Source organism: Trachymyrmex cornetzi, unplaced genomic scaffold (genome assembly GCF_001594075.2).
Source record: "Trachymyrmex cornetzi isolate Tcor2-1 unplaced genomic scaffold, Tcor1.1 scaffold223, whole genome shotgun sequence".
Lineage (NCBI taxonomy): Eukaryota > Metazoa > Arthropoda > Insecta > Hymenoptera > Formicidae > Trachymyrmex > Trachymyrmex cornetzi.
Window position 1 is genome coordinate 3,470,674 of NW_017296881.1, and position 24,192 is coordinate 3,494,865.

The window sequence follows — 24,192 nt, forward strand, 5'->3', positions numbered from 1 at the left end:
AAAGAGAAGAAAGTTCGTAATAAGCTCTTGGCAGCTTCTCGCCGTTGCTCTTTTGATTCGTTCTGTATAACGGATGCGAGAAGAGCCGACTCGCGTTAGGGTTTCTTGCGTAACATTATCGTATCCTGATCTCATAAATCTCAATCCACTCGAAGGTGAGTTCGGACTTGATGCATTGTTATTTTGCCCTATTTATGTCGCGGTGGGTTAACCCGGCTATCATTAGTTATCCCGCTTTATAAGCTCGGTCTTTCACGGCGACGACGACAAGTGCCGATCTCCGCGTTTTGTTGCCACTTCGGTACTTGTCGTTTCAGTTAGATCGTGCTGCAGGTGGCCGTTTGTACTTATCACGTCGGACTTTCACCTTATCGCACGGTGAATGTAGCCATACTCCGATTACGAGGTGGACGCGCACTCATGCGTACTCGCAGACCCCGTTATTTTTCTCCTCGTCAACGTGCGACTGACTGAAGTTTTCCTTCGGCTATACTTTCGTAACGATTTTTGATAAGTATCTTGTACGGAAGTCTTATGGTTATTCTACAATGTGCTTTTTGTTTTCTGTTTCTTACTTTTTGCTATTTTTTTACATCTTGCCTTTTTGCTTCTTATCCGGTTTTTCGTTTTATGTCACCCGAGATAAAAGTTAACGAACTTTGGAAGAAACAGGAAATATATAGCAAGAAATACAATTGTCGATAAAACGGTCGCGAAGGGGAAAGAAGCGAGAGGCAAAAAGTAAGAAGTAGGATACGAAGAGCACATTGTAGAATAGGTTTTAATTTCGGGCACGAGCGGGTAAATCTCTAAGTACCTTCACTTACTTTTCTCGTAACATTTATTCTGAAAGATAAATAAAGCTGTAGTACCTGCTTCATTATATAAATCATATCGACCTGCTATCGATTACACGCGATTACTTCCGATCTATAATACTCTTGGTGGTTTTTCAGCCGCACGCTGATATGCGCGATGTCACGTCAAACGCGAATTAGTTACACCTTAATTAGGAATTTGCTTACATGGCGGAACTAATTGTGAAACTTACGTCTAATTATCATCAATATTGTAGATACGGTTAAAAATAACTTTGCACTTTCTAACCGTCTCAGGCGACGCCAATCGAGGCGTTTTCTTGGGAGGTGCGAACGTGTCGGTCCAAACTTCTACTTGCCACTTTCTGATTCAAATGCTGGCAGATTACGTGTGTAATATGCGTGAATAATGCGATGCCAAGAAATTTAATGCGAACACTGCTTGAGCAGTCATGAGCGGTATGAATTGCTACCAAAGATTTCAACCATGAAATGTTTCTATATTCCCCATGAACTTTTCATATAATAATAATCTCATATAATAATAGTAAAAAGAAATAATCCTATTTTCGGTCAAAGCGGATCTTCGTGCTTAATTAATACGTCAGTGTGTTAATTTATATACAATAATAATAGTATAATTTGAATAAGAAAAAATTTGTTTTCTGCATGTTACTTTAAATTTACTCTTTTATTAGACTTCTGTTATAACAGCGCAGTGTTACATTGTAACGTTACTGTCGTATTATTGTCATAGTGCTTACATCGATAACATTGATACTTTGCTAATTCGCGTAATTATCAATTTTCAATTTATCTAATTTTGAATTCTACCTGAGGTAATATTTTTCCCAACAAGTTCTTTACACGATTTTAAGATGCATTATTCTTAAATCAACAATCAATTAATTTGTAAGATTATTATTTCAGTTGTGAATCAGCGTTTCAAGCCCAGTAATTAAAGCGTAGTTATAAATAAAAGATGTATTTATTTACACAAAAATATTATTAGGTAGTATCTAGCCCCGACCGTGTTTGGCACTTTCTTACTTATTTGATTTTTTAATTTTTGTCTGACTTCTTAATAGCGTAATTGCCATGAAAGTATTTATCTCAAACTATAAGTAAGTTCTAAGTTAGCACATGTTTTGTGGTCAGCATTAAATCTCTCGAAACTTCACTTTCCAAAAGGATTGCGAACGTTTTAAAGGAATCACTTCGCGAGGATCACGTCTCTTTCTCTCTTTCTTTCCCCTTTCTCTCTATCTAGCTATCTTTCACTTCCTCCATGTCTATTTCTCGAGTCGATGCGCGAGAGGGAGATTACTTTTGAAAGGCGAGCGGGCCAAGAAAATCGCGAGCAAGTGCTTGGCACACACACGGACACATCTTCAACCAGCTGCGCGTTATATATCGTTTGCGACAATAGATATGCTTGCCTGTCATACACAGCATACATACATACATATGCGTGTCGTTGCATTTACAGGAATAAGCCCGCTGCTCTCCAAAGCTTTAATAAAAGTCGGCCAAGGTTAGCCTACTTTTTGTATGCTTTCGTAACGTCTTCAGTTTGGGACGGACACCGTGGAAGCTCTACGTATAATACATGCATTTTCATAGCATGAAGATTATACGATATCCATATATGTATATAAACGTTTTATAAATTTTATGTATTCTTCTAATTAACAGTATGAGCGATAAGAGTTAATAATAATTTCAAATATTTTCTACTTTCTTTCTCTTTTAAAGAATTTTACTTCATATCATCTCCATTAAGTAGATAGCTCAATTAGCTAGATTTAATTATCATGAAATATTATTTTAATTTTTTTTCTTTTGTAAATTTATATTTCTTTCTTTTGTGCATGTATTCGGTATTCACGTATTTTTCACGTGCAATACTTTGACCAAATGCTTGTTTGTACGTATTCAATAAATATGTATTCATAAATATGTATTCGTTAATAATATGTATTGAATAAAGTTGTTATTATCAAATATACAAAATTTATACTTACAAAAATCTAATACTGATCAGAAAAATTATTTATTACAGAAAAATAATAATTATTTGGAGTAAACCGTAACTTGTTTGGAATTACTAAAAATATTGAACAAGAATTTTAATACTTTTAATACATAAATTAAGTAATTAATTATTACTGTGTTTTTTAACATTAATAAATTGGCTATTATTCTGTATTAGATTTCTGTAAGGGCAATGTACCATTTCAGTTAAATAATAATTCTTTATATAATTGCACCAACATTACTTTGACTTTAAAGGCAAATGCATGTTCTTTTTGGCCGAACTTTTGCACCAGTGCATCTTTCTTCTTATTCTTTCCTCTTGAAGAGAAAAGGAAGAAAGATGAACTGGTGTAAAAGTTCAGCTAAAAAGAACAGGCTTTAAGTGAGGCTAAAAACTCTGTCTCTCTCTTTTTAAAGCCGAGAGAGAGATAGAAAGGGAGAGAGTGTTAAACCTCGCTTGAAATTAAAGTAACGTTGGTTTGCAATCAGACCTAAGGTAACATTAAACCGTATTTTACGGGACTTATATTCTTTATGGAGTTTTATTCTATGGAGTCAACTTCCGCAGTGCATCGTCGGAGCTATGAAGCTGTAATGGATGACTGCTTGGATTTTTGCCGGAGGCAAACGCCGCACAAATGTTGCATCGACGTTGATTCTCGTGCGAATCAATTTATTATGTACAACGGTATATACGCATCGGTAATCGAATATTTATATCCGCGAACTACCGAGATATTGCAAGTTCTCTTAGAGACCGGAGTAGGCGGAAACCGACAAAGATTCATTAACAAACCCGCCGTCTACAAATTGATGTAGGCCCGACCGCAATCTCACGATCTAAAATGGTAACGATGGGAATTAACAGTCTATCTTCGGTAAGGCGAAGCCTTTACCAGTTTCGTTTGCACCCTGTATGTGCAAATTAGCGCACGTACACGTACGTTCGCATTGTTACCGACAATGTAAGCTGCACAAGGGTATGCTGCTATATCGAGTACAGGCTGTTCTATGTAAGTACTAATTAGACTTTAAATCAAATTTTCAATCGCCTTTAGAATGCTAAACCGCCTACTAACTAACGTAGTTACGTCTTGAAACATTAACTTCTTTCGCATTAAATAATCAGCAAATCGTATCTATCGCTATGAGAAGCAGTTCTCATAAATCGATATATTAGGTGTTAAACTTAATTCCTGCCGTTTTTCGTCTCCAAAATTGATTTGTTTCGAAGGGAAGATGAATAAATACCTTAATCAAAGTAATTTCCTCCATTTTCTACTTTATTACTAATTAATAATACTTTATTAATAATACTTTGATTAAGGTATTTCCCTTCGAAACAAATCAATTTTGGAGACGAAAAACGGCAGGAATTAAGTTTAACATCTAATAAATATTTTTATCTATTATTACTTAGAGAAGCGTAAGAATTTCAGAATATAATTCATTAATAGCTTTTAGTGTCAGATTCTTATTATTGAAATATTTACTAAAAAATTTGTATAAGAGTTTAGAATACAAAATTAATCGCAATTACAAATTTTTGTTCTGTACATCCGACATTCTTAATATTTGTCATACATTGTGTTTCAAATTAATTTACAATTAATATTAGTATTTCTATGATTGCAAGAATATAATCTTTTAACCTGTGAGATATTTGTTTATAAATTTACAATATTATTATATATAATTTTTTAACTACTGTATAACATTTTTGTATCTTTGATTGTAATACAAAATGAAATTATTTTGTTATTTAATTTTTATATTTAATTGCTTAAATAAATCGTAGGGAAAAGTACGTCGTAAAAAATCAACGTTCAATGCAACTTTCAAATATATATTAAAACGTTTTAATAACTTATAATTTTAATAACTTTTAATTACTATAAATTAATTAAAAATAAAAACACAGTAATAATTAATTTCTCCTTTAAAATCTTTAAAAAATCGACACAATTTACTCTTGTTATCCACAATTAATTTTTCTGTCGAAAACCTGGAAAATCTGGAAAAATGTTACGGAAAGAACAAAAATGATGGAAATCGACGCGCGCACGTACCTGTTACACGCTGAACTTGGACGGAAAAAATCAGCAGAACCACCGTGATCAGCCAGGAATGCGGCGGTGGAAAGGTAGATGTCCTCCTTCGCAGCGACATTTTTGGCTTCCTCTCTGCTTCCGGTGCGCGTCAGTCACGTTGTAGCCACGTACATCCCTGAAATTATTCACGGTGAGTCGACGACTGGCGAGCGAGAACCGTGACGATGCATCCTCGCAGGTTGCACTAATTGTAAAGTGCATCCTACGTAGGTAGCCACGCGCGTCTTATGTAAAAGGCGCGCTCTTACACGCGCTCCACGATCAAGGGAGAAACAATCGCGTTCCGATACCTGCACGGGGAAGGGAAAGGTTTATTTACCTCTTCCCTGCGCAAAAGATTAGCCGTATGGTCTACGGAAAGTAACGCATTCGTGTTGCAAAAGACCCACGCGAGATTCAGTCTCGCCGGTGCATTCGCAAGTTTCGAAATTGCATTGCACACCGTTTCATTATATCGGAAGAAATTCATTATATTCAGTTATGATTTTCTCATGATTATATGATCTTACGAGGATTTTCTCTTGTGCATAGATGAAAGATATGTACATTGAAATATGAGTTCTTTTATTATTTAATAAAATACAACACTCCGTATAAAATGTTTCACTTTTACTGTATTATATTTTCTGATGGCAGATTCTCTTTAATCAATTCAGAATCTCTTTTTTTCACCATTGAACGAGATTAGATTCAATCAAGTCAATTTCCTTCGAACAAAATTAATTCAGTGTTGCAAAAAATTAGTATGTAGTTTATCGAAATCATTTCTGACCGCAAATTATATTTTTATATATTTTATTAACGTTTTAACAATATTTTAGATAAACTTATGCGCTTCAAATCATCTAAATCATTTTGAAATGGCTTGAAAGTTTAATCGCCGGTATTATAATTATCCACTAATCATTAGCTTTTTTATGATGTAAGTTTCATAATATGTGTAATTAAACATTAATTCTTAGAATCTAAAATACAGTTTTATCGATCTCTTATGAAATAACAGAACAAATGCTTCTAAAATAACATATCAATTTCATAGTACTCAATTCGATATTGTCGATTGCCATAAAGAAGCTTGCGTGTACACAAAATGCGAAAAACACAACGACAAATCAACGTGAAGATCTATGCCGAGGTTCTTGCATACTGCGATTTCACTTTCAACGGAACAAGCGACCGTAACTCGAACAAATTGGCGTTACACGATTCGTGCTTGTCAATCAATTTCATATTTACTGAAGAATACTCTCGGGTATTCGACCGATCGTTCCGCCTGTATTTTCGGATAAACAAAAAGAGATACGATCTATATTAAATTTAGATCGTTCTTGAAACGTTCGCGCAAAGAATTCATCAGGATGGAGAAACTTCCTATTATGATTGTCTCGTTTCTCCTCATCGCGCTTGCATCGCATTTATTCTATCCGTCTTTGTTAAGGTAAAAGGTGAAACTTTCGCTCCGTTTCGTGCATCGTGTTTCGCGAGCGAATCTCATTTCTCTCGGTCAGATACAGGTCACATGTGCGCGTGCCACGCATTATCGATTATACGAGACGCTTCCAAAACCTCGAAACCAAATTTAAGAGGTAAAAGATTTATACTAACAAAAATTGAAAAGAAAAATACTAGATAAGTGAAAACAAGTCCAAAAGTGTTCTAAAACTTTGTTTTACCAAATTATATATATTAAATAAATTATGCTAAAAATAAAAATCTTCAAACTTATCGTTTTCTTTAACATTTTCTGTTGTTACATGAACTACTTAGTGAAACAATATAAATAAAAATTGCATGCATCACTTTCTAGTTTTGTTTTTAATGGCAGATGCATTTGTGTAATTTGAAGGAAAACATATAAAACTTATATTTAAAAAAAATTATTTTTTTAACTAATAAAACAGGAAAAATTATTGCTAAGAACGAATAAATATACAACATCATCTAGTAAAATGTACTGAAAAGATATTATAATTTCCAAAACAGATTTGTCATAAATTAAATTAACATTTAGTCATTCTTTTCAACCGGATAAAGAAAAGTATACCATCTTTTTGCGTACTTGTTTCATCCTAAAGAATGTATATGACTTTTATCTTATATGAAAAAGATAAAACGAGCATGAGTGAGAGAGTGCGATGGGATATTCAGGACATTATCCGTTTTTCTTTTTATAAGGAACGTACCACTTCGCGCGACGTCTTTTAGGAAGATTCAATGGGTAGAACTTTCGCCCGAGATTACCAGTGGAGATTTCGTATTTCGCGAATGAATTATATTTACCACGAATTGAAAATGATTCCGCTATACGACGTCTATCTTCGCAAGAAAATGTCGGGAGGCAATGAAACGTAATGCAACCCATTTATAAACGACCTACTGCTCCGCAAAAGAGAAATAACGCTTATCGACCGCTGTGTCGTCGCGCCGGTCCGAATAATAAAAATCAGCTGTTTGGGGCATGGATGGTTGATATAGGAGGCTGCAGCTGCGCTGCGTAAGAGTTCAGATGCGAATGACGGTTCAAGTGCACTTTCGGTGCCGTTCGAATGATCAGCGCGAAAAGCGAGTGGGACCTCGTGCTCTCTCGAGCACGTTCTTTCAAATTCTTACGGCTTGTGTGATATATATATTGATGCACATTGTATACTGTATAGTCAATATACTTCCTACATATGTGTAACAGCAGGAATGCGCCAGGAAAACTTTCGCTATTACGTGTTTCACGTTCCACGAGCGAACGGTAACTGTCACGCTCGGATGAAGTTTTCAGGCGTCATCGAACCGATAGAAAAATAGACAGTACTTGTCCATTCATCACACAGCAGCCTATTTTGTATTTTAATCATACATGGGGAAATCTTTATTAACGGGAAAAGAAAGGAAACGAGCGATTATTGAGATGACAACGTACCGGGAGACAAACGGCATTGACCAGAATAGGAGACGTGCATGATACGATAATTCGTATGTACTTGCACGCAAATGCAAAGGACTATTTGAAGAGTAGAAAAGTAAGACTCTCATTATCTTCACTTTCGAATTTATGGTAAAGCTGAACGATTCTTCGTATAGGTTTCAATTTTAATTGTTTGATTTTTTTCTAATTACAAATTAAATGGAAAATTTCATGACATAAAAATTAATGATTTAATACCTTTTTAAGAATTGAAACAAATTATCGCAAGAAATTTCTTATCTATTTTGTTAAACATACATTTTTACCTGGAAATAATTCATAATAAGATACTTTACGAGATATCTTAACGCAACACTGAAAAAAGAATTGCGGAGTACGGATTTTCTTCTGCAACCCGGATTTCTAAACCGAGCGATATCAAGCTGGTCGCGACATCGTTTTTCGTTCGCTAGTAACAAAATAGCGAAAATCTCGCTCTAGTTCGTGCTTCACGAGTGAACGAGAGATTTGTCGCGGTCGACTGGCGAGTGTACACATCGTCGATGCAGAGTGGTCAGCGGCGAGCGATTGTCGCGTTGATGCCAACGAGAAGGATCGACTCTGCGAATCTACACTATCGCTGTCCATCACGGCTCTCCGTCACGGCCCTTTGCCCGCGCAAAAAAACGAAAAATTGCAAAAATCCAATTATCCGAGATGACTGGACGTGTACGATTCTTCACTGACCTTGCTCAATCGCTGACGTTCAGTGGCAACGGCAGCTCCGAACTCTTCTTTCAGTTGCACCGGAAACCCAAGGTCTCACGTGTACACCGAGGACACTCCGCGCGACACTCTGATCGTAACTCTGTCCGACTCGTTACTGAAAGATAATGGAAGCGAGCGTATGACACGGTCGTCTGTCGAATGAAATCTCCTCCGGGATTCCTCCGAGTGTATTACCCTTCTTTCTCTCTTTCCCTCTCCCTCTGGCTCTCTTTTTCGATGTCCACCTCGGTGGGCACGGTGGGCAAAACTTTCGCCCAGTTTCGCGTTTCACGTTTCACAAGTGACTGGCATTGGCCGCGGCTGGATGTTGATCCGCGCTCGTGTTCACCACTTTCGATACACGCACCTGCGTTCCCTCCGACGGGGAAGGGAGATTTCTGCGACCTGAAACACACGCCCCCGTCCCGTCGAGTCCCGTCCCCGGTTGAATCGATTTCAGGTGATCCGATCCGCGCCACTCCTACGAGTCTCGAACACCTCTCAAGGAGGTATGGCTAAATGTCCGCTACACGTACACAACTATAGCTATGTACCTACTCTCTTAGTTTACCCCCCTTTCTCGAGCAGAGCACGAACGTCCTTTCGCTTTCAGCGCGGCCACTGACCACCATTACCCCGCTTGCCGTGTAGCACCGTGAAGGAACCTTACTTCCTTCACTTCGGGACCTCCTTCGGTGCACCGCTCTTTGATGGATCGCCTCGTAATAGCTAGCGGTCTGACTTTAGATCCTCGGGCGTTCGAGAGGCCGAAGGTGCATTACATTATTATGACATTCACGTCAAGTTCATGGGCTTTCGCTCGTCTAAAGTTGAAATTAATTAAGCCTAGAACTGGATTTCTCAGACCCAATTAAAATTTTGCTTACTCCGTACACAAAAAAAAGGAGAGTTTTATTTTGTAACAAAACTTTTTGGCATTACACCTATGCGTAGGTATATTCCTAAAGAGAGCTTCAAAATAAAAAAAAGAGTCTAAAGGCCCAGTTTTTCATTTTCTGGTTAACTTGTGGTTAAGCTTAACCTGATATTTAATCGCTGAGCTTCATTTATGATGATGTCATAGGTGAAGTCCTTTGGGTGGAATACCAGGTTCAGTTTAATCACAAGTTGACCAGATAATGAAAAATTAAACCTAAATATATTAATCTGAACTCCGAAATAATTTATCAAAATTATAATGAGTCTTTCAGACCAATGGTATGTGTTTTTAGAAGGTTCTAGACTGTAATGTCTTCAAGAAATAAGGACAAATTTCTCAATTGATTTATATATATATATGTGCATTTCATTGCTGTAGTAGTAAATATCCTCAGAGCAACGTTTTTCTATGATTTATCAAGGATAGGATAACAATAATTATTTCAAATTTATAATTATGATGACTACTAATCATAAACAGAACAGTTCATAAGATGACTTTTTACGTCATATTTTTTGTTCTTTTTTTTTTTATTTATAGAAGAGACTTTAAAAGTGCATCTAATTGACCGATTTACTTTTTATTGGATGTAATGCGACGTGAGACATATTTAATAAAGTATAAGAAGATCAATCAGTCAGCATAACAAGCGCAACAACGCAATCGCGAATCCAGATAATAACACAGATTTCACTGTGACAGGCCATAGAGTTTATCTGCTCGCATAATGAGCTTTTCGCAAGTGATGGCAGAATCGTTTCACCACATTGACATTTGCATAACATTATTGAGCGTGCCAAGAGACAAGAAAGTCTTCAGCGGTACTTTCGTTCAGTTCACCTCTGGCCTCTAATTTTTGTCTGTCATACTACAAAATTAATGATAATATGCGGACCAGCTTGCGGATTAAAAGATCTCGAATCACACTTGCACTTGAATGTTATAATAAATGCGAATTTCACCGAATGTTTTCGCTCTTCTTATTATGTTTCTGGACCGTTACGTTGCACAACTTGTTTGTCGTATGGGAAAAGGATAATAACCATCGGCGCCGTCTCGTCTAAAGATGACTTTTGTTTTTTCCGTATCTTCGCACTCTTTGCCCTTTCCTTCATCTTTATGGCTTTGCAAACGATCGGTGGGAGCAAACAGTTTGGGTGAAAAGATTATTTAAATTGCCCATTGTAATATAACTCGGGGCGTTGGCCATTCTGAACAAGTGTGTGATAAATAATTGCGTAGTTATCAGCGGAGACGGAAATGTTTGTGCCAGTCGACGTCGAAAAAGATTTGACAAAATGTAAAAAGGTACGTCTGAAATATGAGCCGTTATTCATAGTTCATTCTTCAAGATCCTTCTCAAGCAATGTTTTAAGATGCTAATACGGCTCTGTAAGACTAAGAGGGTATTTATAGTCGGATCTTATATTTAGGACCGTCTAAAGTACAGTCTAAGTTGTCATGAACTAATCAAAGAACCGTGTTAGCATCTTAAAACATTACTTAAAACAGTCTCAAGATAAGAACGGAAATGATTACCGTCGTTTGACTCATTTGACATCTTTAGTTCTAGCTTAAGATTATCTCGAAACTGGAGTAATCTACGGATTCCGCATATAATCTTTATAACATTTGATACCCTAATAGCTTTAAAATCTGTGCTTCAGTGCTTACTGTAATGTCCGTGTCACATTATACATTGGAGATAAAGAATTGCGAATTGAGGATTAGAATTCAGCCAATCAGAGCAAAATGGATTAAAATTAAAATTATCTGACTGGTCAAATTCTGATCTTTTAATTCATAATCCCCAATCTTCAACGCGTAGGGTGGCACAGGCATAAAACCGAGCAATATGTATGATTTTTTATTAATATTTCCTCGTCATCTAAATATAAACTGGTATAAATTACAATTGGTAATATTCTTACATGCGTAAAAGTTACAATAACATCTTTCCCTTACACTTGGAGGGAGAGATGACAGCAAATACAAAACATGATTTGTCGTGCTTAATAACATTTGTAAGCAATATCTTTTCGTAGATTAATTCAATAACATTAAGAAATCATTCCAGAATAAAGGCATGAGTTAGCGTCTTTCCCCGAGTTACTTTATATACGTACAAAACAAATAGAATATTGCAGTAGTCCAAACTTTAACTTCACAGAACGTAAAAGTGAAAGGAAATATCTAACGTCAGAAGCAAAATGGTCAAGTAACAAAATTACGTAGGTATCGCATATGAATTGTGTCATTGACGTGGATCGCTCCCCTTTTATATAAGTGGCAAACCTGTCATCGAGATTGTTTTCTTGTGCAACGTCCTGCGTGATGTATTGCACGGTACGCTTATTATTCGCGTATCGTACGACCAAATACTCCATTTCTCTTCTCAAAATTCGCAAAGTCACCAAATGTGGAAGCAACGTCGTATTTTGCATCTCGGCCTTGGCCTCATTTACGATAAAATGATCCCTAATGACTTAGGCCGACGCGAAATCCGATTATTTTTACAGCTGTCGAAATAATCGATCGCGCGACTGCCGCATCAGTTTTTCACAGCCGACCTTAGAGCCTCGGAGCAAAACTGCAGCGGACAGGCCGCACACGAGTCAGTATTTAAGAGAATTCCCGTCGTGCCAGCAGGGCTGCAAGTCGCCGCGAGTGTTTCCAATGTGAACATCAACTATACCTATACAAAATGTCCCAGACCTACCTTATCATTTCTTATAATTCTTTGATCAATTTGGAAACCTTTTCTTGACAAAAATATCGAGAAGCCAATATTCCCTGAGTTATGATCGACTATAAATAAAGAACTCTTTGGAAGTTAAATTACGTGCGAGCATATGGCGAAAGATTATCCTTCATTGAATTTCAAATGGACTTGACTCGAACAGATTTACGATATTTGAGAATAATAAGACTTAGTTACAAAGATATTTGACTTCCTAGAGACAAGAAGAGCTTGCAATAAATTCCAAATTTTCACGATGATATATATTTGTGAATTAAGAGAGACGATTATATTCGTAATTATTTGACAATAAAATTCTCATAACATTCGATAAGTATTTAATTAATCATTAAGAGACAAATGTTCGCAGGTAGTAATAATTGTTATTCACGTGAAGACATTTGCTATAATACATGCGAAGAATCGTGGTTCGTGAATATATTCTTCTCAGCATCGCTGACTCCGGAATGTGTGAAAAGCGGGCCGGCGGCGCCGCACAAGGCGGGAATACAATTTTTCTTTCTCGCAATTTACGATAAATCGTGAGGTGCCTGCTGCGCCGGACAATGTCGGCGCTTTTCTCGGACGACGACGTCTCGCGCACTTTAAAATCAATCGAAAGCATCGAGGAAAGTACCTCGCGGCTCGCACTGATCCGCATCGATTTTTCACTTTATCCGAACTTTCCTCTCGCCTCAGAGTTCAAGGGGACGCTCTCTCCGTTCATAGCAGCGAGCGTTCGGATCAAGGAGGTATTATCCGTCGCGGCTGATTACACTTTATCCCGAAATGGCGGTCGTATCCAAGGACGATAACTCGGATAATGCCGCTTGAAAATGAAATAAACGTACCAAAAGACGTGAGAGTTACTTATTCTATATATGTATATCCCACTTTAAAATCTCATACTTGACGAAGACCTGATGATTCGATAAATTATTATTGTAGGAATATACACACACGTAATCAACAATATTATTTGGATTAATCGTTCCATCGAGAGTAAAATTGGATTCTTTATCTATTAATTTCATCGAGAATGAGATAAACAAATGAAAGATTATTGAACGTATTTGTTTTTCACATAAGAAAATCTTCTATCATTCTTGTCCAAATTGTTTATCTTTAGATAAGATTCTAAAGCTAGAAAAGTGCTTTTGCATAATTTTAGTCTTCAAATTTTAGTTTTTTCTCGGGAAAGACAAATAATATTTTAATAACACACGAATAAATAATATTTTTATCAATATCTCATTGCATGTATAATATAATCTGTATTATATTGACTTTCTATCTGACATTTCAATTTCCGGAAGTGAGTTGTGCCGACGTGAGTTGTGTAAACTCGTAAAGAAAAGAAATAAAATTTAGAAATACATGTTTCAATTACTGATCATCTTAAACAACAACTTGAACGACTATAAACGGACTCTGCTCTGTAGATACTTGAAAGTTATACGATGTTCTAGTTCGTTTGAAATCTAAAATTTTGCAGCAACGATCAAGCATCATTCCGGTTTTGTCTACATTCCAGTTCTCGATCTCGATCTGATTTCCGCGTCTAACGTTTAGAGATATTCAGGAAGACGTAAGCGTAGCGAATAAGAAACTGCTAAAGATCATTGGACCATGATAGTAGACCACGATGCTGGACCGTCACGCGTCACGCTCGAAGGATCATCGGCGAATGCACCGTCGCGAGGAGAGACACGCTCGAGCAGATCATCTTAGACTAATGAAGGATTTTGCCGACGGATTTAGCGGAACGAAGCTTCAATGATGCACTCGATTCAGTAGATATCTCGAGCGCCGAGTGCAAGCAATACGGATGTCCTATTCTCGTAACTTTACTTCGCGATTAACTACTGAATATGCAAATGAAGCGATTATTAATTATTAATAATAATATAATCTCTCCACATTCTTTATTGGCGACAAATTTGATAAATTAAACTTTAAATACTGTCCTACATGTACAAAACATTCCAATTATACGTGTGTATATTATTATTATTAAGTATATTAATTTTCCAATTAATACTATATGTATAGAATATCATTCTGCATATTCCAATGCATATTTCAAGTATCATACCAATTTTTTAGTTTTAACGTGAACAGCAATTAGAATATATATTTATAAAATTCGAATTTAAATCCTACTGAATTGCAACGTACAAATAAGAAATTTAACGAGAAGAAATTTCCAAGAATGCTAATGACTGGAAATTTTCGCCGAGTCTCACAGACCCATGCGTAGAGTTCTAAGGTCAGCACTAAGGTCAGCTAGCACTGCGATGACCGCGTTCCTACAGGTATTAAGTATGCTGTACTGCAATATATTGGAAAAGCCTACACAATTTCGCTTGACACCAATTACTTACGATATTGACCAGGTCAATGTGTTTTTAGTAATTTAAAACTTATATTATTATAAATTAATTTTTATAATTTATTCTAAAAACTAATTTAGAGAAAAATATTGTGAAATTAAAAAGAATTAAAAATGAAAATTACATTAACTATTATTTAACTATTTTGTTTTTAATGAGTAAACATTTATTTACTATGAGTAAATGTTTTCTTAGCTCTATTCAAAGAAATATATATTTGTGTGTGTGTGTATGTGTGTATATAAAAATTGACAATACCACATACGACAATGTCACATTGGGCATTTAATAAAAATTCTCTTAAATGCTGCGGATCATGCTTTTTGGCCACCACAGCACCACTTCGCACGGCAGGTGCGGAAGAACGCGCGTGTGAATTTCCACGTGCCCTTTCGCAGAGAATGCCACGAGAGCGAAATACTCGCTTGCACGTGCATTTGAGAGTTAGGACGGGACCCAGATCAACCGCTGCCACAATTTCCACCACACCGGTGCAGCGGTGCCCGGATCCGGTCCGTTGCAATGGAATTACGCAATTAGTATGAGCGACGAAAAATTCAATCGAAATGCAACCACTAGTGATAGCTAGTCGACAGCTTTCGAAGCGATACTTACGTCGGCCAGAGTGTCGATAACTATTCCAGAATTGTTAACGTTAATCGCAACTGCCGCAAGAATTTTCACGGGTATCAATTACTATTAAATCAATACCTGTAGTATTTGGGACGTACATGTGTAATATGTTGTAGTTCACATATTAGCCTCTCCCTCTCTTTCTCTCATTTCAGTATGTTACGTCAGTGTAAATTGTAGTTAGTACCTCTCTACTCCGGGGTTAACCAAAGTTAACATATCCACGCCTTCCTCTCCAAGAAGACTTAGCGCTTGCGACAACTTGCTTACGATACTCCTAACACGAATTAGCGATGCGCGTCCTGATAACCGTGTTGAATTCCGGTCTTTCATGCGGATATCAAGTAATCGCGTTGGCCTGTATTGCGACGTCTTAGCAAGGCTAACCGAGTGTCTCGGTAATTGCCGCTGGTTGCACCGGTAGTACCGTTTAACCCGTACACGTAATAAGTCCTTTCGCGAAGAGACATAATATTACGGTGCGAGCAGAAGTTTAGATAAACATATGCCATCCAAGTTTCTCTAACAAGATGTTAGAATCCCGCGAGCAAACACGCGAGTCTGTATCTGTACAAACACTTACAATGACGTTACACTCCGAATGAATCTAAACAATGTCGATTTTGTTAACTGTTATATGCAGAAGATGATATTATGTAATTATTTGTAATAAACCTTAAAGATCGAGACATGCGATACGTAATCAATCGATATGTTATATGTATAGAAAAGTATTTCTTTGGAAAATAGTGTCAACAATCAGAAAAGATTAACTCCATACTTTTCAATTTTATCATAAAAAATCATCTCAGTGATTATATTATTTAGTCGATATTTTGTATAAAATTATAAGAATTTATTATCACAAAAACGTCTCACGTTTTTGCATTGTTTTCGAATAACTGCACGTGTGAAAGCATTGTATATTGAAATATTTTCAAAAAAAGCATTGCCAAAAGTAAAAATACGAAATTTTGTATTTCTTTGTATCTCATAAATTTAACTGGTGAATTATCCGTCCGTATTGAAAAATGACCCGTTATATTGTAGTCTGGATTCAAAGTTTATATATGTTAGAGATGAGTGTGACAGAAGGAAGTCGTACCGAGCGATAACAATTTATCGCGTTGTTTCTTGCGACTTTAAATCGTATCATAGATTTGCTACTTTAAGATAAACTAAACGTAAAATTATGCTTTATAGCTTCCTTGGGACACATTCTCGTATATCTTCACTTTTAAAACTGACGCGCTTAAAAATTTATAAATATTTATAAATCTAACTTTCCATAGATAGAAAGCACTTCCCAACTAATTTATTTATATAAGATGATATAATACAAACTTTTAAATACATAAAATCATAAAAGCGTATTTACATTTTTGTTAAATATAACAACATAATCCTTAATACACACAATTGGGTCATTCGTGTTTTACACATTTTATTTCTTCGAAAACTAGGAACATCAAATAATTAGTTATAACATTTATATGCAATTTTTTTAAATACACAATCTTTAAAGTACTTTCTAAAGATCTTAAAGTAGATAAATATAAGAAACACTTAATAATTTTTGCATATTTGTTAACGTGAAAAGTAATAAAAATTAATCCAGAATGAATCGTGTGTAGTAAAGGAGCAGAAAATCATTATCTATATTAAAGGTTAAATTTAGAGTGGTATCATAATATTATAATTTTTTTATTATTACGTAATTATTCTTGTAATTAAATTCAGTGCCTATTGTATAAAGTAAAATTGCTCTCGTAATTTCAAGAAAATGATTAATCACCTCTTCACGGAAGTGCCTGCATCGATATTATTATGAAATAATCTATAAATTTCACCCTGACAATGCATCACTAATCAGGTATTTTTTAATGTACCCTCTTCCGCTCTCTTCCCCGGACGCAGATCTCTTTGACGACGATGAACCTTGACCTTGTCACCTTCTCAAGAAGTTTCCTAAAACGAGAGCGCTCGCTGACCCGCGCTTTTAGTCCACTCCACTTTGCGGCTGTTTGTAAACGATGTGAGAGCGGCTGTCGAGTTAAAATTCAAGCGACGCTTCTACGCTCGATCGCCATGGAATAAGGATGCTATTTTATTCTCTTCTGCCGCCCCCTTTTTATTTTTTTTTTTTACTTCGCCAACCACTAGCCTCGTAACCTGTTTTCGGGCAAACTGTTTGTGTGCAAAAATTCGGAATGTCATTCGATACATTTAGGAATTACATTTTACAAAAATTTTAATATAATTATTAATTAAATTAATTAAAATATTTTGTGTAGTTTATATAATGCAATGAAGCGTACCTAATCATGTAACTTTTGATATGCGTTCCATTTTTACATATGTAATAAATTTGTGAAAATGACAATTGGACTTACGACAATCATTAGATTTTTTATATTAAGTCCCTTTAAATAATTTGTAATTCATTCATATCAGAATTTAGGAATTTTATTCGTAATATTTTTGTATTACATGCAATGTAATACAAAAATAATTTGAAATAAGAATTAAAATATGTAGGAATATACGCCAAAATATACACAACATATAAAATTATAAATACAATTATATTCTTAAATTTGACACGAATTACAGATTGTCTAAAAAAGATTATAAGAATTTAAAAAAAAACAGATTACACATGTAATACATACAAAATTTATGAGAAATCTGGCTTTACACGAGTAGATATTGGACAAAAGTCTTTTGTTTGAAACAATTTACATATTAGTTTATTCTACAATTATCAATAAAACATATTTCAAATTATTTGTATCTAAATGTTAATAAAAATTGATCAGCTATTTTTTTAACTCTTATTTTAGAGGATCTATAATTCGTATTAAGGTTCAAGATAGAATTATTTTCATAATTTTACGTGAGAGATGTAACATAAAAAACGTTTAAGAAATCACAGAATACATTCACATATATACCTGTTTGAGAAAAAATACATATATGTATAAAATATATATATATATAATATAACGTAAACATATTAATATAAGCAACAATATAATATGAAATTATAAACAGAGAATGCACAGCATATAAAATTATAAATGTAATCTATAATTTATATGTTGAAATTGATTTATTCTACAATTTATTGGTTTATTCTATAATTTCTTGGTTTATTAATTATAAAATAAATTAATAAATTACAAGTAGAATTATAAAAAAAATTTGACATGAATTACAGATTGTCTAAAATTATATTCGATCCTATAATATCTAGGCACAAATTGCAGATCGTTTCAAGTAGACTTTACGTATTAGAATGGCAATAGCATTTTTGCAGACGTAAACAAACGTGCTTCCGCATATGTAAAAAATCATAATTGTATAAGAACCCTAGTTAAGAAACCATTGCAAAAGTCACGCGGCACGCGTTCGTATTTCATGGGTCTGTGCTTACCGCGACCGAGACTAATGACGAAATAGCTAGGTTGACGACAAAAGTCATGACGAATCGACTTCACTTACCAGTAATGCGTATCCACCAATGCGATATATCCCAAACATGTTCCTCGATTCTTCTTCGCCGGGAGTAAGTAAGTATTACGAACGCGTCGCGTCTCGTCGCTATTCGCGATTCACGATACACGATTCCCCGAGTTGAATGCACTCGGGGCTCTTCAGCCTATCGCTTTTACATGCGCTTCTTGCCGTGCCGACGGCCGACCGTACACTGGGCCGGGTATACTCACCTGTGCTCACCTGGCTAGCGTAGATCCTGCCAGCGGCAGATGAGAGGACGACCTGTTCCTTCCGGGTTCTCCGCGCGCGATCGCTCGGCTCTTCTCTCTATTTCCGATTGTTTCGCCGTCGTTCGTTTCGCTTGTCATGCTTTAGCACTTACTTACACCTGTTGGTCTCTTAGCAGGTACAGTACGCTTTTATAATTATTTATTTTATTTTATTGATACGAGATGCCTGTAATATTGAGCGAAACATAGAATCTTCTTCCTCATATTTCTTCGTTCGAAAAACTTAATTTATTATGACTAAAATTCTTTATGGTTAATTATTAATTGAGGAGTTGGGCGGAATAAAGGCACAATTCTACTTAGGCTCTTTATCCGGAAATTAGCTTTTTCATGTAATATTGATCATAATAAAAAAGTATTATAACATATAACTTCTTAAAGACATTACATAAATTCATTTAATATTGTACCCATTTGTGTATAATAAAAAAGTAGCAAGTTATTTTAATCTGTATTAATATCAAGATTTTGTAATTAGATCTTTATTTCGCCCATCCCCTCAATAATTCAAAAAGTATTTACTCATAATTTTTGAGGAAAAGTCAGTTCGACTAAAAAGAGTATGCGGCAAAAAATATTCTAAAAAGCGATTAAATATAAACTAACTTAAGGTGCGGAAGTATATATAACAAGTAGTCAAACGAGTTAAAATTATTTATGTCAAAAATCACTATCAAATTGATGAATAGATTGCTACTACCGGACAACGTCCAAACTACCCAATCGAAAGCGAAAGGAACTAGACATTTTTTTAATGCCAATGGAAAAAGAACGAAGGAAACGCACGCATGACAAGACACGGGACTAGTTCTGGTGTGGCGTCAAGCAAAAATCAAACGAACGCGTTTTATTTTTGATAAGTATGTGTAACACATTGTAGCTCCGCACCTACAAAAGACGCCGTCCTTGCACGCTCAATTGCAGCACATTTCCATGCAAAACGTGTAACAGCATGCCAGTAATTGAGAGATAAATAGATAAGAAAACCGTATTATACGATAAATGAGAATTCTCAAAACTAATGACGAAATTCGTATGCAAAACGGATCGATTGAGATATTTTTGGCAATAGATTTCTCCGCGGATTATTATATCCGGAAGGAAGTACAGTCAAGGTCGGATATCACTATGGTCGATCCTTCTTTTTGAAATATGATTAATATTGCTCAAATATTATTTTTAATTTCGCTATTAATATTTGCATTATATCACAGTAAATTCAACAAAACATCGAATTTTATCGTCTATAATTCTCCAAAAATTTACTTTTGACTTTGTATATATAGGTATAATTTAATTTTATATGTATATATATTATATATACATATACATATAAAATTAAATAAATATATATTATAGGTTTTATATTTATATTTTCCTTTCTTTTATTTTTTAAGTAAAAATAAAAATTTATTAAATTGGTAAATTCTTTTTGTTTTAATGAGACTTAAATAATAAACTTCTCTCCAATTTATGATAGTAGTAATTTCTGTGAAGCTACTGAAATTTCATGTATAAAGCCACAATAAGTCGGCTCATCTTTCTTGATTTGTTGGTGAAAGTGATTATCAAAAAGCCGACCACGATAAAACAATTTAAAATATACACACAGAATCAATTGCTCAGGAATCTCGCGATTTATTCTCTTCTATTTTCAGCGTAGAATAATAATGCGACTTTTACGTGGAAACGAGGTTGAAGAAAAGAGAGTGTACAAGTTGAACATCAAGAGAAACAATATGTGGAACTTGTTTCGTATGGTATTTATCTTTGCGAACTGATTAAATTCGCTATTGTCTTATAATATAGCTTATAGCGAAAGAGGTTTTCAAAATGCTTTCTGCTTGCATTAATTTTATGATACGATTCAAAGCGTGTGGAAAGCAATTTTTATTTTACAGCTCTTTATTTTATTTTAAAATAAATAAAAATATTAAAAGTGTCAGATATATTATTAAAGAATTATTACCTTGTGGCGATTTATGGCATCAGAACAATTTCATAAAAATGTAATTTCATAAATAATTTAAACGAACTTTAATTATGCACGTGTACATAACGTTAGCAGTCTAATAACAAACTCGGACTCTTACCAGAAAAATATTTTATTGAAGGCATTTCGTGCATCTATAATTTAACCAGTAAGGAAAAGAGAGAGGAAAGAGGAAAATTGAAACATATAAATTGTAAAGGAATGTAAACTTATTTACATTCCTCTGTTTTACAGAACTGTACTATATTAACTTTATTTCATGCGACAAATCACACGCGATATTAAATTTTATTTTTTCTCAAAATGTTTTCAAGGACTTCACACTTTCTAAAATGATAAATCAAAGACATTATTATATTTTTATAACATAAATTCTTCAGAAGAAAGAAATATAAACTAAAATAAAAATATTAAATTAAATCGTAAAAATTATTTCTTATTAAAAATCTATTTAACCTTATACGAATAGCTACACAATATGTTGTGATAAGAGCACAATTAAATCATTAAGTTTTTTTTTATTTTAAACCGTTAGGAACTAGAAAACTGCTTTAAAAATGCAGTTTTTTTAGGAAATTAGAAAAAATAAATAAAGCTCAAATCATATTCTTATCAACTTTATATTCTTATCATTCACTGTTAATCACAGTTATAAAATTTAGTTCAATGCCGTACAAGTAGCGATTTGACTTGCCGATGCTGAGTCGATATATCCCTTTTGATAATAAATTATATATTATATAAATTATCGACACATCGGTAAGTCAAATCACTACTATGACCTGAATTAATGCATCGCATTCGATGGACACAACAGTTGAGTGAGCGCCCGCTGCTATTGGTGTATTCTTCTAGAACTAAAGATTTGATTGGATAATCTAAAAGAATACACCAATAACAGCGAGCGCTCACTCAACTGTTAAGTTCACTGAATGCGCCCATAGTGTATACGGGTGTATACTTACGGACGCCTTACCAAGCTCTGACAACAGTGACAACACTCCGTATTATTTCTGAATTCCTTAGGAAATCGCAAGAAATGGCGGACCCCAAATACGCTGATTTACCTGGAATTGTAAGTTTTCTTATACCTACTTTACACGTTTATTATAATTTTATGCATTTCCTCACGAATAAACGGTTTTATGTCGTACACTGAATAAATGTCCTAGGCGTACGACCAGCTTGACGTTTACGAGACAAGTGATTTGCCAGAATCGGAGCAAATGCAAATATACTGCGAGGTAAAAGATGTAATGTAAAATATGCATTGTACATAACATTCATTGTATTAATTGATCGATTGTTTAGGATGAACCTGATAGCTCTTGCGTGGAACAGCTACACATCAGTGCCAAAGAGGCATTCAACAAGTTCAAGGGCAAACAGATTGTCGGAAAGCCGGTTGATTTCTCAGATCGTCTATCTAACAAGCCAAGAACAGGATACAAGTGAGCTATTCTAATAATATGTTTAATAATCTAGAACAATAGAAACACAAATATTTCTAGATTCGGCGATTGGGAACTCGCTGGTGAGGGTGAGAAAGAGACTCCTCTCCAAAAGTTCCAACGACTACAATGTGAAATTAAGGAATTGTATGAAGAGTTGAATGAATTAAAGGTAAACTATCGTTGTCAATAGAATATGCTAAAATTATTCTGTAGTTCATAATAACACCCTAAGAATTAATATACATTAATAATGTATGCAGGAAAAATCCAAGGATGAGGAAGAGATCAAATCTGTGAGCGAAATCATTGCTCAAGCACAACAGATAGAAAAACAATTGGTTTCTCTGAAATTGGAAGAGTGTTTAGGACCTGATGTAATTGCAAGTCTATCAGATCCACAAGGCACTATACTTAAGTATGTGAAATTGAAAACCTATTATCTATTACGTACAAATGTCATTTTTCCTTTGAAGAATTGTATTATAGAATGATGTTAATTTTACAGGCAATTGATATCGCAGATAGAATTGTTTAAGCAAACCAGTATGCCTTCCACCAAAACGTCGGAGAGTACAAAGACAGACGAGTTGGTTGAGCCTGGTACTCTTAAGTATCAGATGATGTATTTGCCAGAAAAAGCAAGAATGCAGGAAGCTGCTAGGATCGCACAGCTCGAGCAAAGACTTTGCTGTCTAGAAAATATCATAGGAACAAGTAACGACAAGCTTTCGAAATTTTCGCAGGTAGAACTCATTAAAATTTTTCAAGCATACATATTTCAGAGATTTGTAACTTAATTTTTCTTCACAGAATCTTAAATGTCAGGGCGTCATGGAAGCTGTGCAACAATTAGAAGCGAAGGCTTCGTTGTTAGATGTTAATCAATTGGACACCATCGAAACGAGATTAGGCACATTGATTTACCGGATGGACAGTATTGCGCAGAAAAGGGCAACAACGGAACAAGAATCGGAGCAAGAGCAAAAGGTAAGATACCGAGTGTTTTTAACTTTACAATATATCTTGCATAATGAATCGTTTCTTTCGTATTTTTTTCTTACAGATCTCGGAAATGTATGAAATAATGAAGAAAACGGATGCTATATCACAAATATTACCACAAACAGTAGAAAGATTATTGGCATTGAGTGATATTCATCAACAAGGTATAACTAATCAACGATGTCGAATGTATGCTTATCTAAAAATGCATTCTAAGAAAATGTATTGCATTTCAGCTGCTGTTTTCAGTAAATCTTTAATAAAATTAGAGGAGCTGCAAGTAGAAATCTCGTCGGGATTAGAAAGTAACAAGTCTCTACTGAAGGGAGTTCAGGAAAGTTTTGCTTCTAATATGGAGGTCATAAAAAGCAACTTAGCGTTGCTCGATGAACGTGTCAAAAAACTGAACAAAATAAAGTAGAGATCTAGTCATAAAGCACAGCTAGATCAATTTATAAAATTCGCTTTATATACTCGGAGTCTTTATATATTTCTATCAAGTTAAGTTATTGTTTATTTAATATAATTTATAAATTCTATATATTTTTCCTTATATCACAATTATTTCGTTACTTTATTCTTGAATATTTTGTTATAATATAACATTTAATTTCTACAG

The 24,192-nt window shown here is 34.8% G+C and overlaps 2 protein-coding genes across 7 annotated transcripts in view; one reads left to right on the forward strand and one right to left on the reverse strand.

Annotated features, from left to right (window-relative positions):
* Positions 1 to 18,902, reverse strand: part of Cad89D (cadherin 89D) — a 34,725-nt gene extending 15,823 nt beyond the window's left edge. For 5 of the 6 annotated variants that reach the window (XM_018506335.1, XM_018506333.1, XM_018506334.1 and 2 more), the window contains exons 1-2: positions 8,610 to 9,134; positions 4,925 to 5,081 (exon numbers count right to left, since the gene is read on the reverse strand). In XM_018506335.1, coding sequence (XP_018361837.1) covers positions 4,925 to 5,024 — 100 coding nt within the window. In that variant the 5' untranslated portion in view covers positions 5,025 to 5,081; positions 8,610 to 9,134. Of the gene's footprint in view, positions 1 to 4,924; positions 5,082 to 8,609; positions 9,135 to 18,840 lie in introns of those variants that run through there. The other variant, XM_018506332.1, reaches the window with a different exon arrangement.
* Positions 18,903 to 22,072: 3,170 nt separating this feature from the next.
* Positions 22,073 to 24,047, forward strand: DCTN2-p50 (dynactin subunit 2). Its single transcript, XM_018506050.1, has 9 exons — positions 22,073 to 22,192; positions 22,290 to 22,361; positions 22,429 to 22,568; positions 22,629 to 22,740; positions 22,832 to 22,986; positions 23,077 to 23,314; positions 23,382 to 23,558; positions 23,635 to 23,737; positions 23,810 to 24,047. The coding sequence occupies exons 1-9, from the start codon at positions 22,157 to 22,159 to the stop codon at positions 23,992 to 23,994; spliced, it is 1,218 nt and encodes a 405-aa protein (XP_018361552.1). The 5' UTR covers positions 22,073 to 22,156; the 3' UTR covers positions 23,995 to 24,047.
* The last annotated feature ends 145 nt before the right edge of the window (positions 24,048 to 24,192 follow it).